General features: G+C 35.8%; 1 protein-coding gene across 2 annotated transcripts in view; it reads left to right on the top strand.

Annotated features, from left to right (window-relative positions):
• Nucleotides 1-20,820, top strand: part of LOC148083076 (ankyrin repeat and IBR domain-containing protein 1-like) — a 56,632-nt gene that overhangs the window by 11,657 nt on the left and 24,155 nt on the right. For both annotated transcript variants that reach the window (XR_015710720.1, XM_087786214.1), the window contains exons 3-10: nt 9,351-9,522; nt 10,410-10,541; nt 12,269-12,457; nt 13,810-13,927; nt 14,005-14,225; nt 15,732-15,820; nt 15,886-16,030; nt 17,083-17,243. Coding sequence is in view for 1 of the 2 variants with exons in the window: in XM_087786214.1 (XP_087642340.1) it covers nt 9,351-9,522; nt 10,410-10,541; nt 12,269-12,457; nt 13,810-13,927; nt 14,005-14,225; nt 15,732-15,820; nt 15,886-16,030; nt 17,083-17,243 (1,227 nt within the window). In the remaining variant the exon portion in view is untranslated. The remainder of the gene's footprint in view (nt 1-9,350; nt 9,523-10,409; nt 10,542-12,268; nt 12,458-13,809; nt 13,928-14,004; nt 14,226-15,731; nt 15,821-15,885; nt 16,031-17,082; nt 17,244-20,820) is intronic.

Below are 20,820 nucleotides of genomic sequence, written 5' to 3'. Positions count from 1 at the left end.
TGTTGTGATAGTGTAGTAACAAGTATATATGTGTAGTATTGTCCAGTACTTGATTCTGGTGTTGTGATAGTGTAGTAACAAGTATATATGTGTAGTATTGTCCAGTACTTGACTCTGGTGTTGTGATAGTGTAGTAACAAGAATACATGTGTAGTATTGTCCAGTACTTGATTCTGGTGTTGTGATAGTGTAGTAACAAGTATATATGTGTAGTATTGTCCAGTACTTGATTCTGGTGTTGTGATAGTGTAGTAACAAGTATATATGTGTAGTATTGTCCAGTACTTGACTCTGGTGTTGTGATAGTGTAGTAACAAGTATATATGTGTAGTATTGCCCAGTACTTGACTCTGGTGTTGTACTATTTACAGACCACATGACTCTTGACGAAGTCGTAACTACTTTCATTTGTTTTCAAACCAAAATATGTCCAAACATCAGCTTTAAAAGCTGCTGGAGTCACTGTATCCTCTCGTCCTCAGTCACCGCATTCATTCTTCCTTTAGCTGCAGAAGACGTAATGACTGCTGCCATCAAGAGGCTAGGGGTTTAATTGCAAGACAAAAATGTACAAACGCTGTGAATATTGTAAAAATAATAAAATAAAATAAAAAAAATCTATTTTTATTTTATACACAATTTAAAGCTTTATCATAGTTATTTTATAGTTTAAAAATATGTTTTTTTGTGATATTTAAGTGTATCAATATCTTCTTACAACACTATCCTCATATCATACTTATTTGATCATATACACACTTAATAGAAATATAAACCTTGAGCAAACTATGATAAAAAATAAAAAAACAAGATATATGTATAAATATTCAGATGTTACAGGTGTTACCATTTTAAGTACAGCGAATACGACTGTTGCCGTGGTAACGATCACATTTATAAGTGGGTCAATTCCCTGAGTCGGCAAAATTATGGATTGAAATCCAGTTGTTTACGAGTCATGTGAGGACACGAGCTGAACAGACGTTCAACAGATCAATCCAATAAAGAATCCGATCAGAGACTCCAGAAGAACACGGTGGTTCAGCAACAATAACACTCAGTACGTCTGTGTTTTATGAGAAGAAATGCCAGACTTTCATTACCCGTCTATTCACCCGGTGGACTGGACCCGGGCCTGTGTGGAGGGGGCGGTCGGGTCACGTGGTCTGGTCTTTGTTAGTGGGGCCCAGTGGGGTTCTGCAGTCACAGATTGTGACGAGTGAGCGACGGATCGCGATCCAGAGTGACGAGAACTCGCTTCACTGCAGCTCGGACGTCTTGAACTGAACATACTACTCGTTTTCTATGTTGAGTAAATGAAGTTATAGTACACGATGTTACTGGATACTTCAAAGAGCACTACACAAACAAAGCAACCAAACGTAATACATACAGAACGCATAAAAAATAAAATATTTATATATATACTGTATATATATATATATATATATTTGAACCCAATAATTAATATAATACGATAAAAATAACATCAAATTAAATCAATTGTAAATACAATTATGGAGAAATACTATTGTGACTCGCATCACCGTGGTGTTACTGCGCCAGTCGCCTTGGTGTTACTCCGCCAGTCGCCGTGGTGTTACTCCGCCAGTCGCCGTGGTGTTACTCCGCCAGTCGCCGTGGTGTTACTCCACCAGTCGCCGTGGTGTTACTCCGCGAATCGCCGTGGTGTTACTCCGCCAGTCGGTTGGTGTTACTCCTCCAGTCGGCGTGGTTTTACTGCGCCAGTCGCCGTGGTGTTACTCCGCCAGTCGGTTGGTGTTACTCCGCCAGTCGCCGTGGTTTTACTGCGCCAGTCGCCGTGGTGTTACTCCGCCAGTCGGTTGGTGTTACTCCTCCAGTCGGCGTGGTGTTACTCCTCCAGTCGGCGTGGTGTTACTCCGCCAGTCGCCGTGGTGTTACTCCTCCAGTCGGCGTGGTGTTACTCCTCCAGTCGGCGTGGTGTTACTCCGCCAGTCGGCGTGGTGTTACTCCTCCAGTCGGCGTGGTGTTACTCCTCCAGTCGGCGTGGTGTTACTCCGCCAGTCGCCGTGGTTTTACTGCGCCAGTCGCCGTGGTGTTACTCCGCCAGTCGGCGTGGTGTTACTCCGCCAGTCGCCGTGGTGTTACTCCTCCAGTCGCCGTGGTGTTACTCCGCCAGTCGGTTGGTGTTACTCCTCCAGTCGGCGTGGTGTTACTCCGCCAATCGCCGTGGTGTTACTTTGCAAAGTATCACTTCATTTTAAACCCTGTACAAGGACAATAAACACACAATTGTTGCACTTGTCGTCGCTGCTAAAGTCTCAACACTTTATTGATACCAAAGTCTCTCATCAGAGAACATAAAACACGCCTCATTAGCTAACAGGTGTTACTCCGTCACATTGAAGTTTACTCCGCCAGTCACATTGAAGTTTACTCCGCCAGTCACATTGATGTTACTCCGCCAGTCGCCGTGGTGTTACTCCGCCAGTCGCCTTGGTGTTACTCTGCGAATCGCGGTGGTGTTACTCCTCCTGTCGCATTGGTGTTACTCCGCCAGTCGCCTTGGTGTTACTCTGCGAATCGCGGTGGTGTTACTCCTCCTGTCGCATTGGTGTTACTCCACCAGTCGCTGTGGTGTTACTCCGCCAGTCGCCGTGGTGTTACTCCGCCAGTCGCCGTGGTGTTACTCCGCCAGTCACCGTGGTGTTACTCCGCCAGTCGCCGTGGTGTTACTCCTCCAGTCGCATTGATGTTACTCCGCCAGTCGCTGTGGTATTACTGCGCCAGTCGCCGTGGTGTTACTCCGCCAGTCGCCGTGGTGTTACTCCGCCAGTCGCCGTGGTGTTACTCCGCCAGTCGCCGTGGTGTTACTCCTCCAGTCGCATTGATGTTACTCCGCCAGTCGCTGTGGTATTACTGCGCCAGTCGCCGTGGTGTTACTCCGCCAGTCGCCGTGGTGTTACTCCTCCAGTCGCATTGATGTTACTCCGCCAGTCGCTGTGGTATTACTGCGCCAGTCGCCGTGGTGTTACTCCGCCAGTCGCCGTGGTGTTACTCCACCAGTCGCCGTGGTGTTACTCCGCCAGTCGCCGTGGTGTTACTCTGCGAATCGCCGTGGTGTTACTCCGCCAGTCGCCGTGGTGTTACTCCGCCAATCGCCGTGGTGTTACTTTGCAAAGTATCACTTCATTTTAAACCCTGTACAAGGACAATAAACACACAATTGTTGCACTTGTCGTCGCTGCTAAAGTCTCAACACTTTATTGATACCGAAGTCTCTCATCAGAGAACATAAAACACGCCTCATTAGCAGCAACAACAGCAGCTCTGCGTCACCAGCAAACTTGTTTATTTTGGTGAGGAATGAACGAGGAGGAGGAGAGAACATTGTGTAAATAATGATTAATTTTTCTCAACGTTTATGATTTGATATCTATGTCACCGTTTACACATGTAGACGTTGACACACCTAGTTGCGTTAAGCACTTAATATCTATTATATTGTGTGTCTAGTTTCCATCTTTTTGACTAACAATCAACAGGAAATGGTTATCTAGGGTCTGACCAACCCACAGACTCCACATCCTTCCAGAACTCTGTCCCTCGGGAAGATTTAGTTCAATAAACCTTCTTTATATGAGCCAGTGACTATCAGTGAGGTTCTGACTTGTTACTGTGACATAAATATAGAGACATTCTAATGTGAATCTGCTCATACATAGCTCGTCATATTGTGTAATTGATTTTAAATGTGTACGTCTGGTCTTTAATGAGAAGCTGAAGGAGAAATAATGACTTGGTGACTCAGTTCTACATCCTGTACTTGTGGTAACCGGTCTTGAAGTACCGTCGAACATTGAATATTTGAAAAATACAATCTTGACCTGAGATGATTGAATTGTTTCAACACATCTTTCACTGACTTTTCCCTTCGCAGCAGTGAGGTACTTCACAACAACACTCCGTCTCCGTGTTTGACCTTAAACAAATAATCCTGTTTCACTGTTTGTTTTGGTTCTCTGAAGTCACATGAGCACTCATGCATGTTCTTAACTGATCTGGTCTGAACATCAGCAAGCATCCTCTGTTACGTACATTTCTCTGTTTGATGGATCTGATGGATGACCAACATCACACTTGATAGAATCAACGTATAACACTAGTATGACCAACATCACACTTGATAGAATCAACATATAACAGTAGTATGACCAACATCACACTTGATAGAATCAACGTATAACACTAGTATGACCAACATCACACTTGATAGAATCAACGTATAACACTAGTATGACCAACATCACACTTGATAGAATCAACATATAACACTAGTATGACCAACATCACACTTGATAGAATCAACGTATAACACTAGTATGACCAACATCACACTTGATAGAATCAACGTATAACACTAGTATGACCAACATCACACTTGATAGAATCAACGTATAACACTAGTATGACCAACATCACACTTGATAGAATCAACATATAACACTAGTATGACCAACATCACACTTGATAGAATCAACATATAACACTAGTATGACCAACATCACACTTGATAGAATCAACATATAACACTAGTATGACCAACATCACACTTGATAGAATCAACATATAACACTAGTATGACCAACATCACACTTGATAGAATCAACGTATAACACTAGTATGACCAACATCACACTTGATAGAATCGACGTATAACACTAGTATGACCTACATCACACTTGATAGAATCAGCATATAACACTAGCATGACCAACATCACACTTGATAGAATCAACATATAACACTAGCATGACCAACATCACACTTGATAGAATCAACGTATAACACTAGTATGACCAACATCACACTTGATAGAATCAACATATAACACTAGCATGACCAACATCACACTTGATAGAATCAACATATAACACTAGCATGACCAACATCACACTTGATAGAATCAACATATAACACTAGTATGACCAACATCACACTTGATAGAATCAACATATAACACTAGTATGACCAACATCACACTTGATAGAATCAACGTATAACACTAGTATGACCAACATCACACTTGATAGAATCAACGTATAACACTAGTATGACCAACATCACACTTGATAGAATCAACATATAACAGTAGTATGACCAACATCACACTTGATAGAATCAACATATAACACTAGTATGACCAACATCACACTTGATAGAATCAACATATAACACTAGTATGACCAACATCACACTTGATAGAATCAACATATAACACTAGTATGACCAACATCACACTTGATAGAATCAACATATAACACTAGTATGACCAACATCACACTTGATAGAATCAACGTATAACACTAGTATGACCAACATCACACTTGATAGAATCAACGTATAACACTAGTATGACCAACATCACACTTGATAGAATCAACATATAACAGTAGTATGACCAACATCACACTTGATAGAATCAACATATAACACTAGTATGACCAACATCACACTTGATAGAATCAACATATAACACTAGTATGACCAACATCACACTTGATAGAATCGACGTATAACACTAGTATGACCTACATCACACTTGATAGAATCAGCATATAACACTAGCATGACCAACATCACACTTGATAGAATCAACATATAACACTAGTATGACCAACATCACACTTGATAGAATCAACGTATAACACTAGTATGACCAACATCACACTTGATAGAATCAACATATAACACTAGCATGACCAACATCACACTTGATAGAATCAACATATAACACTAGCATGACCAACATCACACTTGATAGAATCAACATATAACACTAGCATGACCAACATCACACTTGATAGAATCAACATATAACACTAGCATGACCAACATCACACTTGATAGAATCAACGTATAACACTAGTATGACCAACATCACACTTGATAGAATCAACATATAACACTAGCATGACCAACATCACACTTGATAGAATCAACATATAACACTAGCATGACCAACATCACACTTGATAGAATCAACGTATAACACTAGTATGACCAACATCACACTTGATAGAATCAACATATAACACTAGCATGACCAACATCACACTTGATAGAATCAACATATAACACTAGTATGACCAACATCACACTTGATAGAATCAACATATAACACTTCCCGTAGGCTACGGACAACTTTTAATTATTAATATCGCACAAAAAAAATTAACTTGAGCATTTCAGAAACTTTGCGATTTAAAAATGGATTCTATTAAATCCTGATGTCGATTTAAGAAAAATAATTGTTCAGTCCAACGCCAATGTAAAGAACAAAGGTGTTGTTTTCCTTTCACTGTATTGAACAAACTAAAGTATTTGCGTACATGATTACAGTAGTAGTAGTGTGATGACAGTAGTACTCGAGTGACCTCAGTGCATTACTCGAGTGTGTAACCTGACCTCGTGCGGAAGGAGGTCAAACCAGGAGATGGAGGCACAACAAGAGTGTCTGTTTTTAACCTGCAGGATAATCAGGTCTTGACACAGAAGCTAATTCAGCGACTCGACAGTCGGTCGTTGACCTCTGCCCTCCTCCCTCCGTCTGTTCATTACTTCTGGAGAACCAGCATCGTCCGTCCATCTCCTCGTGAGTCCGTTCGGCGAAATGCGACTCCACTCACGAACGTGTTGCACTGGCAGCTCAGTGAACCGGTCGCTGAGCTATTTGTGTCTCTTCCGACCTATAATGGTCCAGGGAGGCTGGAGCTCGCAGGAAGTGCTGCTTTGTTCCAGACGCTGGGATGGACGGAAACGGAAACGCAAGGAGACAGAATTAAAGACTTCAGAGGAACTTTCCTGTTTGTGTTCCTGTTATGTTTGAGATTTAATCGTAGCTCTGCTGCTGAATCCTAATCTTACCGTACTCTTGTAAATATTTGATCGTATCACGCATTCTGTACGTTTTCCTTCTCTTTAAATTCATGCAGTTATTATTAGACAATATTGTTAATGTGTTATAACGGGCGTTCAAGTAAAAGTCATCATGCTCGGAGTGTAGTTTTTATTTTCATTGTATTCATAACATAAAACTGCATAAAAAACATTTTTGTATTATTCTTTACGAAGAATGTTTGGGAATAATATATTTTTATCAGTTTTTTATGGTATGAATATTAATGAATAGTACATTAATAAAAAATAAAAAAAGAATTATTTTTTATTAACATGAAAATATTCACTGAATTTGTTCATTTTTGTGTTGCAATTATATTTCCGGCCTCTAGATAGCAGCAGTCATTATGTCCTGCGCAGCTGAAAGAACAATAAAATCCTGCGAGATCCCGGCGATGACTGAGTACGAGAGGCTGCTTTTAAAGCGGATGTTTGGACATATTTTGGTTTGAAAACAAATGAAAGTAGTTACGACTTCGTCAAGAGTCACGTGGTCTGTAAATACTACAACACCAGAGTCAAGTACTGGACAATACTACACATGTATACTTGTTACTACACTATCACAACACCAGAGTCAAGGACTGGACAATACTACACATATATACTTGTTACTACACTATCACAACACCAGAGTCAAGTACTGGACAATACTACACATATATACTTGTTACTACACTATCACAACACCAGAGTCAAGTACTGGACAATACTACACATATATACTTGTTACTACACTATCACAACACCAGAGTCAAGTACTGGACAATACTACACATATATACTTGTTACTACACTATCACAACACCAGAGTCAAGTACTGGACAATACTACACATATATACTTGTTACTACACTATCACAACACCAGAGTCAAGTATTGGACAATACTACACATATATACTTGTTACTACACTATCACAACACCAGAGTCAAGTACTGGACAATACTACACATATATACTTGTTACTACACTATCACAATACCAGAGTCAAGTACTGGACAATACTACACATATATACTTGTTACTACACTATCACAACACCAGAGTCGAGTATTGGACAATACTACACATATATACTTGTTACTACACTATCACAACACCAGAGTCAAGTACTGGACAATACTACCCATATATACTTGTTACTACACTATCACAACACCAGAGTCAAGTACTGGACAATACTACACATATATACTTGTTACTACACTATCACAACACCAGAGTCAAGTACTGGACAATACTACACATATATACTTGTTACTACACTATCACAACACCAGAGTCGAGTATTGGACAATACTACACATATATACTTGTTACTACACTATCACAACACCAGAGTCAAGTACTGGACAATACTACCCATATATACTTGTTACTACACTATCACAACACCAGAGTCAAGTACTGGACAATACTACACATATATACTTGTTACTACACTATCACAACACCAGAGTCAAGTACTGGACAATACTACACATATATACTTGTTACTACACTATCACAACATCAGAGTCAAGTAGTGGACAATACTACACATATATACTTGTTACTACACTATCACGACACCAGAGTCAAGTACTGGACAATACTACACGTATATACTTGTTACTACACTATCACAACACCAGAGTCAAGTACTGGACAATACTACATGTATATACTTGTTACTACACTATCACAACACCAGAGTCAAGTACTGGACAATACTACACATATATACTTGTTGCTACACTATCACAACACCAGAGTCAAGTACTGGACAATACTACACATATATACTTGTTACTACACTATCACAACACCAGAGTCAAGTACTGGACAATACTACACATATATACTTGTTACTACACTATCACAACACCAGAGTCAAGTACTGGACAATACTACAAGTATATCCTTGTTACTAAAGTATCATAATATATATTATTGTAATCCTTGCCAATTGTTTATGAAAACATGGTTCAATTGTGAAAGTCACTTGAAATGAAGCTGTAAAACATAAACTCTTAGTAGATATTAATCTTATTTCCACACCACATATGGTACAGTATTTTAATTGTTTGAGATTTGTTTGCAAAATAACCACTTGAGGAATTTAAACCTTGTTGAAATAATAAAAGTTATGATTTGATTAAAACAACTCTGGTCTAAGTTATATTGACTTCACTCTACTCTTTAAATACGGCCTGTATCAAAATGAGCCTTTAATGAAGTTTCTTGAAACAATATGTGGTACTTTGTTACAACAGGCTTTTAGATGTAACACAACTGCAGCTCAATCATCCACACGAGTGTGTGCGCACACTCCAGTTTTGTTCCTCTGTGATGCAGGAATAGTCAATATTTATGTCCTGTGATGCGACGACTAAAACACACACTTTGTTCCCGTCCTCGTGCAGGTCCTTCTTGTTCAGTAAAGAAGGAAATCCAAACAAGCGCAACGTTCACAACGAGACGTGTCTTCATGTGCTGTGCCAAGGACCGCAGATCCTCTTGCTGCCAGAGGGGGCGCTGTCACCGCGACTGGCCCACTCGTACAGGGACGAGCAGCGTCGCGCCGACTGTCTTCAGGTGAGTGTCGTCCTGGACCGAGTTTATGACTCGTCCTGGACCGAGTTTATGACTCGTCCTGGACCGAGTTTATGACTCGTCCTGGACCGAGTTTTATGACTCATGAGTCAAATGATCGAGTCGAGTCATCAGAGTCCATGAGAAAGATGTAGTGATTCGAGTTATTAGTGAGTTTATGAAGGAGCGTCAACAAGGACGTGTCAATAATGAATATCTTTACAATTAATGTGTGTTTTTCGTGATATATTTTGTATTGAGTAGCTTCGTCCTCTTGGGTCACATGATGAAATGGTTAATAGAAGTCTAAGACCATGGTTCTCAGTCAGAAAAGAGTTGAATGTCTAGTTTGTTCAAAGATTGAGATTTAAAAAAACAAACAGTTTATAGTCTGAGAATAACCTTTTCAACTCGAGTCAAATGTTTTTCTACTATAATAACTGATTGCGATCGATTATGCGCATAAAAATCGTCAATAGATTTAGAAATAAATAAAGTCTAGATCTGCCAGTAGAAGTAAACCTGTACATCTAAGACCAGTGGAGCGTGAGCAGATATTACAATACTTCAATAATCAGAATAAGATGCTAATGGTTCACAGTTGTTGCCTCAGTTCTAGTCCGAGAAGTTTCCTGGCTGAGAGTTTGTGTTTCTTTAAAAACAGTTTGACTTTAACTATCTTTTCCTCTCAATAGGGAGAGAAATAAAACTTTGTTGTTTAATAATTCTCTCTATTATATGGTCATTATAAACATTACCGAGGTGAGCAGAGTTCACTGCAGTCTGAGGATCACTTTATTTGAAATATGTGCTTATCTTGGCCTTATCTCCTTGTTTCTGTCACGTTGTTTAGACTCATTAAGTCATGTGACCGTGGGTTTCCTCCTCAGATGATCCTGAGCTGGTCGGGAGCCAGGCTGGAGGGAGGTCAGTACGAGAAGGCCAACGTCAATTCAACCGACAACCACCACAGCACTTGTCTGCATTATGCTGCTGCTGCTGGCATGAAGAGCTGTGTGGAGGTGAGAGAGCTGAGCTAGAAGCTTGAAGTCAAATGATACTTTTGCTTCATGTGGCAAATAAGTTACATTTCAACTATAATCAAACAATTTTCAACTATAATCAAACAATTTTTAACTATAATCAAACAATTTTCAACTATAATCAAACAATTTTTAACTATAATCAAACGATTTTTAACTATAATCAAACAATTTTTAACTATAATCAAACTATTTTTAACTATAATCAAACAATTTTCAACTATAATCAAACAATTTTTAACTATAATCAAACAATTTTCAACTATAATCAAACAATTTTCAACTATAATCAAACAATTTTTAACTATAATCAAACAATTTTTAACTATAATCAAACAATTTTTAACTATAATCAAACAATTTTCAACTATAATCAAACAATTTTTAACTATAATCAAACGATTTTCAACTATAATCAAACAATTTTTATCTATAATCAAACAATTTTCAACAATAATCAAACAATTTTCAACTATAATCAAACAATTTTTAACTATAATCAAACAATTTTCAACTAAAATCAAACAATTTTCAATTATAATCAAACAATTTTCAACTAAAATCAAACAATTTTCAACTAAAATCAAACAATTTTTAACTATAATCAAACGATTTTTAACTATAATCAAACAATTTTTAACTATAATCAAACAATTTTCAACTACAATCAAACAATTTTTAACTATAATCAAACAATTTTTAACTATAATCAAACAATTTTTAACTATAATCAAACAATTTTCAACTATAATCAAACAATTTTTAACTATAATCAAACGATTTTTAACTATAATCAAACAATTTTTAACTATAATCAAACAATTTCTAACTATAATCAAACAATTTTCAACTATAATCAAACAATTTTTAACTATAATCAAACAATTTTCAACTATAATCAAACAATTTTCAACTATAATCAAACAATTTTTAACTATAATCAAACAATTTTCAACTATAATCAAACAATTTTCAACTATAATCAAACAATTTTAACTATAATCAAACAATGTTCAACTATTTTCAACTAAAATCAAACAATTTTCAACTATAATCAAACAATTTTAACTATAATCAAACAATTTTCAACTATAATCAAACAATTTCAACTATAATCAAACAATTTTCAACTATAATCAAACAATTTTCAACTATAATCAAACTATTTCAACTATAATCAAACAATGTTCAACTATTTTCAACTAAAATCAAACAATTTTCAACTATAATCAAACAATTTTCAACTATAATCAAACAATTTTAACTATAATCAAACAATTTTCAACTATAATCAAACAATTTCAACTATAATCCAACAATTTTCAACTATAATCAAACAATTTTCAATTATAATCAAACAATTTTCAACTATAATCAAACAATTTTAACTATAATCAAACAATTTTAACTATAATCCAACAATTTTCAACTATAATCAAACAATTTTCAACTGTAGTCAACAACAATAATATCTTCCTCCTCTCTCTATCTTCTCTCTCTTCCTTCTCTCTCTCCCTTCTCTCTTCCTTCTCTCTCTCTTCCTTCTCTCTCTCTTCCTTCTCTCTCTCTATCTTCTCTCTCTTCCTTCTCTCTCTCTATCTTCTCTCTCTTCCTTCTCTCTCTCTTCCTTCTCTCTCTTCCTCCTCTCTCTTCCTCCTCTCTCTTCCTCCACCCTCTCCATTGATCTCCTCTGATGTTCCTCACAGCTTCTCATCCAGAGTGAGGCGGATCTCTTCGTGGAGGACGAGGACAGGTTGACTCCATGCGATCACGCCGAGCGACACCATCACACGGATCTGGCCCTCAGCCTGGAGTCGCAGATGGTTTTCTCCTCGTCGACGGCGCCTCCTCACTCAGACGCTCACGGGGAGACGTCTCTGATGCACTTCAAGGAGGTGAGGCTCGTGACACCGTCTCATAAGTTTGTTCAAGCCATCTTCCATCTACATCACTGATCTGATCCAGCCTTACACCCCAGCTCGGGCTCTGAGGTCTGTGGATCAGAATCTACTGATGGTTCCTCGCACACGGTTCAGGACCAGAGGAGAGAAATCTTTTCAGGCTGTTGCTCCTAAGCTTTGGAACAATCTTCTCTCTCTTTGCTCTTGATGATCTACTGACTCCTTTAAGAAACATCTTAAGACGTTTCTATTTGTTCAGGCTTTTCCTTGAATTTCTGGAACTCCTGTGTTGTTCTCAGTATTATCTTGATCTTTAAAGTATGTACTTTTTTGAGTATTGTTTTGATTGTTTAAGCGCTTTGTGACCCTGGTCTCGAAAAGCGCTATATAAATAAATATTACTTACTTACTTACTTACTTCCAAAAAACAGCTGTTTTTGTTTGACACACGGCTGATCCAATCAAATCTCTTAGTGCACCACTCAATGGGCGGAGCTTGTGACAAAGAAAGCGTCCGATTGGTTGATGTTTAAACCAGTGGTCCAATCAGCTGGAGCTTCACTGACATTTATAAATTACTTAAGTGACGATCAGGAAAAATTGACTTTGCTCGAAACAATTAATTAATAGATTTTTTTCTTTATTAAATACTTTTTAGTAAATTAATGTCATCAAAATATTAGATTAATTTAACATTTCTAATGTTGAAACAGATATTTATATTATGATGAAATGTTCTTTTTTATATATCTTTTAATCCAATATTAAAAAAAAAATTCAATTCAATTCAAGAATACATTAAAAAAAAAGAAATTTACTTTAAAATGCAATATAATAATAATGTCAGTATTATACCATCATTTTTATGTTGAATGAAAGAGTCTACAAATAAAAAGATCATTTTGATTTTGAAAATATTTTATTTTTTCAATGCAATACGAATAAATAAATGTATAAAGTAATGAATTAAAATCCTTTAAAAAAAACTTTATTGCCACTAATGTACGAACAAAACATCCGTGTATTTTCAATGGAATCGATTCAAAGCATTTAAAAGCTCAATATTCTGGTGGTTCTGATCCTCTTCATGTCACTCACGCCTTCTAAGGTTTGACTTGGATCTTCATCCATCGCAGGCTCTTCATAACTCGCTCGAGGATCTTCTCCTACTTCCTGTTTCTGCATCCGATCGCGATCAGACACATTCATTGTCGTGAACATCACGACACAGTTTGCCTGCAGCCTCACCCTCTCTCTCCCCCTCCACCTCACCTCACCCTCCTCTGATCCCAGCTCCTCACCTTCCTGCTCCTTCTCCAGTTCACTAAACGTTCCCTTCATCTCAGCCCTTTGAAGGACTCAAGCTGCAGGACCTGCGTCGGCTGAAGGACATGCTGATCGTGGAGACGGCGGACATGCTGCAGGCGCCGCTGTTCACGGCCGAGGCGCTGCTGCGAGCTCACGGTACGTGGGGTCCTCGTGGAAAGGTCACGACCTCTCACCTCCTCACCCGCCTCCCTCCCTCTCTCTCGCCCTCCCAGACTGGGACCGGGAGAAGCTCCTGGAAGCCTGGATGTCGGACGCCGAAGGCTGCTGCCAGCGCTCCGGCGTCGCCATGCCGACGCCTCCCCCTAGTGGCTACAACGCCTGGGACACCCTGCCCTCGCCCCGGACCCCCAGGACCCCTCGCTCGCCCCTGACCCTCACCCTCACCTCCCCCACAGACAGCTGCATGACTCCTGGAGAAGACGGAGCAGCAACAGTAAGACCATGAGCTCACGTCTGGTTCTCTGGTTAGATTTGTTTTCTAAGGAAGGAAGAAACAAATATTTCTTTAGTTTTCTCAAAGTTTACTCTCATCGCTTTTCTATGATACTTACTTTTCTATGGTACTAAATATTCAACAGGACTTGACAGGAACAAAGTCTTTCAAAGCAAACTTATCATCATGATTGTTTTATTGTTTGTATTTCAAACAATTGTCTTTCTTTCTTTACTATCAACGACAAGTATTCACACAGTTTAATTTCGACCCAAAAATTAAACAAAGTTCCGGCCTCTAGGTGGCAGCAGTTATTACGTCTTTAGCAGTTAGAGGAAGAACGGAATCCAACAAGGTCCCGATGGTGACTGGGGTTGAGAGGATACAGCGAGTCAACAAAACAAATGAAAGCAATTACGACTTTGTCAAGAGTAATGTGGTCTGTAAATACTGTCACGGTACAAGGATACCATATATACTGATAGTGTACTTGACTCTAGTGTTGTGATAGTGTAGTAACAAGTATATATGTGTAGTATTGTCCAGTACTTGACTCTGGTGTTGTGATAGTGTAGTAACAAGTATATATGTGTAGTAGTGTCCAGTACTTGACTCTGGTGTTGTGATAGTGTAGTAACAAGTATTTATATGTCTAGTATTGTCCAGTACTTGACTCTGGTGTTGTGATAGTGTAGTAACAAGTATTTATATGTCTAGTATTGTCCAGTACTTGACTCTGGTGTTGTGATAGTGTAGTAACAAGTATTTATATGTGTAGTATTGTCCAGTACTTGACTCTGGTGTTGTGATAGTGTAGTAACAAGTATATATGTGTAGTATTGTCCAGTACTTGACTCTGGTGTTGTGATAGTGTAGTAACAAGTATATATGTGTAGTATTGTCCAGTACTTGACTCTGGTGTTGTGATAGTGTAGTAACAAGTATATATGTGTAGTATTGTCCAGTACTTAACTCTGGTGTTGTGATAGTGTAGTAACAAGTATATATGTATAGTATTGTCCAGTACTTAACTCTGGTGTTGTGATAGTGTAGTAACAAGTATATATGTGTAGTATTGTCCAGTACTTAACTCTGGTGTTGTGATAGTGTAGTAACAAGTATATATGTATAGTATTGTCCAGTACTTAACTCTGGTGTTGTGATAGTGTAGTAACAAGTATATATGTGTAGTATTGTCCAGTACTTAACTCTGGTGTTGTGATAGTGTAGTAACAAGTATATATGTATAGTATTGTCCAGTACTTAACTCTGGTGTTGTGATAGTGTAGTAACAAGTATATATGTGTAGTATTGTCCAGTACTTGACTCTGGTGTTGTAGTATTTACAGACCACATGACTCTTGACAGAGTCGTAACTGCTTTCATTAGTTTTATATTATTTACATTTATTTCTAATGTCATAATATTTCATGATATAGTACTTATACTTACACTTGTCGACTGAAGCGTCTTCGACGATCAAAGTGTGTATTCTTGTGTCTCTAGTGTGGAATCTGCTTGAGCTCCATCTCCATCTTCGAGGACCCGGTGGACGTGTCCTGTGGCCACGAGTTCTGCCGGGGCTGCTGGGAAGGGTACGGACTCGTGTCGTCTTGTGTGTGCGTCTCAAGTGTGTGTTTTCACACCTGCTCTGCTTCAGTTTCCTCAATGTGAAGATCCAGGAGGGCGACGCCCACAACATCTTCTGCCCGGCGTACGAGTGTTACCAGCTGGTGCCTGTGCACGTGATCGAGAGTGTGGTGAGCAGAGAGATGGACCAGAGGTACCTGCAGTTTGACATCAAGGTAGAGTTTGAATTATTCAATACAATACTTCAATGTTTAAAGTGTGTTGTTATGATGTGTGACTCTATTGTATCCTCAGTGTGTGTGTTGTTGTGATGTGTGACTCTATTGTATCATCAGTGTGTGTGTTGTTGTGATGTGTGACTTTATTGTATCATCAGTGTGTGTGTGTTGTTGTGATGTGTGACTCTATTGTATCATCAGTGTGTGTGTGTTGTTGTGATGTGTGACTCTATTGTATCATCAGTGTGTGTGATGTGTGACTCTATTGTATCATCAGTGTGTGTGTGTGTGTTGTTGTGATGTGTGACTCTATTGTATAATCATTGTGTATGTATTGTTGTGATGTGTGACTCTATTGTATCATCAGTGTGTGTGTGTGTTGTTGTGATGTGTGACTCTATTGTATCATCAGTGTGTGTTGTTGTGATGTGTGACTCTATTGTATCATCAGTATGTGTGTGTTGTGTTGTTGTGATGTGTGACTCTATTGTATCATCAGTGTGTGTGTGTGTTGTTGTGATGTGTGACTCTATTGTATCATCAGTGTGTGTGTGTTGTTGTGATGTGTGACTCTATTGTATCATCAGTGTGTGTGTGTTGTTGTGATGTGTGACTCTATTGTATCATCAGTGTGTGTGTGTTGTTGTGATGTGTGACTCTATTGTATCATCAGTGTGTGTGTGTTGTGATGTGTGACTCTATTGTATCATCAGTGTGTGTTTGTACAAAACTCTCTTTTCATTAAAATATTTCATTAGAAAATCATCTTAAGCTCCGCCCGCTAAAAACACTATGTTTTCTGGAGATTAAATCTTGTTGACCATAACCACACCCGCTCTGCTGTGATTGGTCAAACATGGACGTTTGTCACCGCACGTCATCAATCCAGAAGTCTCCACCGCCAAGGGACTTGTTGTATAAACAAAGCGTGATCACAGCTGGAGGAGGAGTGAAGCTATAATTATATTGCGTAGATCCTTCCATGTTAATAAACCACACTGATGTGAGAGGAACAGAGAAGATGGTAAAACGATCTTCTCTTCCTCCAGGCGTTCGTAGAGAACAATCCTGCCATCCGCTGGTGTCCGGCGGCTCGTTGCGAGCGAGCGGTTCGACTCACGCGACCTGGACCAGGAGACAACGACCCTCACAGCTTCCCTCTGCTGCCCTCGCCAGCCGTGGACTGTGGGCGAGGGCACCTCTTCTGCTGGTAACATCTGCTGCTGCTTCAGACTCACTTTAACTCAAGTGTCATTATTATTTTCATCACCTTCATATATATATATATGAGCTTCAAATGTTATCTGATGATATAAATGTTTTTATTACATATGTTTTATTCATCTTTATTCATTTTCAATTAAAACATTTGTACAACATTTGTACAAAACTATATTGTTATCAAAATATTCGCAGAATTTATTAGCAATATTATATATTATATTATAAATCGAAGAATACCAACACAATATATCAAAAATATTTACAAAATGTGTAACAAAAACAACAACAAAATAAATAATAAAATATCAACATAATGTACATAAATATATGAACAGAATTTATTACAAAATTAATTGCAAAACATTTACAAGAAAATATCTACAGGAAAATATCTACTACATTTATTACAGAATATCTACTACATTTATTAAACAATATCTACTACATTTATTTCGCAATATCTACTACATTTATTACACAATATCTACTACATTTATTACTATAATATCTACTACATTTATTACAAAATATCTACTACATTTACTACAATAACATCTACTACATTTATTACACAATATCTACTACATTTATTACGCAATATCTACTACATTTACTACAATAATATCTACTACATTTATTACACAATATCTACTACATTTATTACGCAATATCTACTACATTTACTACAATAATATCTACTACATTTACTACAATAATATCTACTACATTTATTAAACAATATCTACTACATTTACTACAATAATATCTACTACATTTACTACAATAATATCTACTACATTTACTACAATAATATCTACTACAGTTATTACACAATATCTACTACATTTATTACAATAATATCTACTACATTTACTACAATAATATCTACTACATTTACTACAATAATATTTACTACATTTACTACACAATATCTACTACATTTATTACGCAATATCTACTACATTTACTACAATAATATCTACTACATTTACTACAATAATATCTACTACATTTATTAAACAATATCTACTACATTTACTACAATAATATCTACTACATTTATTACACAATATCAACTACATTTATTACACAATATCTACTACATTTACTACAATAATATCTACTACATTTATTAAACAATATCTACTACATTTATTTCGCAATATCTACTACATTTATTACACAATATCTACTACATTTATTACTATAATATCTACTACATTTATTACAAAATATCTACTACATTTACTACAATAATATCTACTACATTTATTACACAATATCTACTACATTTATTACGCAATATCTACTACATTTACTACAATAATATCTACTACATTTATTACACAATATCTACTACATTTATTACGCAATATCTACTACATTTACTACAATAATATCTGCTACATTTATTACACAATATCTACTACATTTATTACACAATATCTACTACATTTACTACAATAATATCTACTACATTTATTACACAATATCTACTACATTTATTACACAATATCTACTACATTTACTACAATAATATCTACTACATTTATTACACAATATCTACTACATTTATTACACAATATCTACTACATTTACTACAATAATATCTACTACATTTATTAAACAATATCTACTACATTTATTACAATAATATCTACTACATTTACTACAATAATATCTACTACATTTATTAAACAATATCTACTACATTTACTACAATAATATCTACTACATTTATTACACAATATCTACTACATTTACTACAATAATATCTACTACATTTATTACACAATATCTACTACATTTATTACACAATATCTACTACATTTACTACAATAATATCTACTACATTTATTACACAATATCTACTACATTTACTACAATAATATCTACTACATTTATTACACAATATCTACTACATTTATTAAGCAATATCTACTACATTTACTACAATAATATCTACTACATTTATTAAACAATATCTACTACATTTATTTCGCAATATCTACTACATTTATTACACAATATCTACTACATTTACTAAAATTTTATCTACTACATTTATTAAACAATATCTACTACATTTATTTCGCAATATCTACTACATTTACTACAATAATATCTACTACATTTACTACAATAATATCTACTACATTTATTAAACAATATCTACTACATTTACTACAATAATATCTACTACATTTATTACACAATATCTACTACATTTATTACGCAATATCTACTACATTTACTACAATAATATCTACTACATTTATTAAACAATATCTACTACATTTATTTCGCAATATCTACTACATTTACTACAATAATATCTACTACATTTACTACAATAATATCTACTACATTTATTAAACAATATCTACTACATTTACTACAATAATATCTACTACATTTACTACAATAATATCTACTACATTTACTACAATAATATCTACTACAGTTATTACACAATATCTACTACATTTATTACAATAATATCTACTACATTTACTACAATAATATCTACTACATTTACTACAATAATATCTACTACATTTACTACACAATATCTACTACATTTATTACGCAATATCTACTACATTTACTACAATAATATCTACTACATTTACTACAATAATATCTACTACATTTATTAAACAATATCTACTACATTTACTACAATAATATCTACTACATTTATTACACAATATCAACTACATTTATTACACAATATCTACTACATTTACTACAATAATATCTACTACATTTATTAAACAATATCTACTACATTTATTTCGCAATATCTACTACATTTATTACACAATATCTACTACATTTATTACTATAATATCTACTACATTTATTACAAAATATCTACTACATTTACTACAATAATATCTACTACATTTATTACACAATATCTACTACATTTATTACGCAATATCTACTACATTTACTACAATAATATCTACTACATTTATTACACAATATCTACTACATTTATTACGCAATATCTACTACATTTACTACAATAATATCTGCTACATTTATTACACAATATCTACTACATTTATTACACAATATCTACTACATTTACTACAATAATATCTACTACATTTATTACACAATATCTACTACATTTATTACACAATATCTACTACATTTACTACAATAATATCTACTACATTTATTACACAATATCTACTACATTTATTACACAATATCTACTACATTTACTACAATAATATCTACTACATTTATTAAACAATATCTACTACATTTATTACAATAATATCTACTACATTTACTACAATAATATCTACTACATTTATTAAACAATATCTACTACATTTACTACAATAATATCTACTACATTTATTACACAATATCTACTACATTTACTACAATAATATCTACTACATTTATTACACAATATCTACTACATTTAATACACAATATCTACTACATTTACTACAATAATATCTACTACATTTATTACACAATATCTACTACATTTACTACAATAATATCTACTACATTTATTACACAATATCTACTAC

Source organism: Callionymus lyra, chromosome 3 (assembly GCF_982586985.1).
Source record: "Callionymus lyra chromosome 3, fCalLyr1.hap1.1, whole genome shotgun sequence".
NCBI classification, from domain to species: domain Eukaryota; kingdom Metazoa; phylum Chordata; class Actinopteri; order Syngnathiformes; family Callionymidae; genus Callionymus; species Callionymus lyra.
This window is presented reverse-complemented; position numbering and strand designations above follow the sequence as displayed.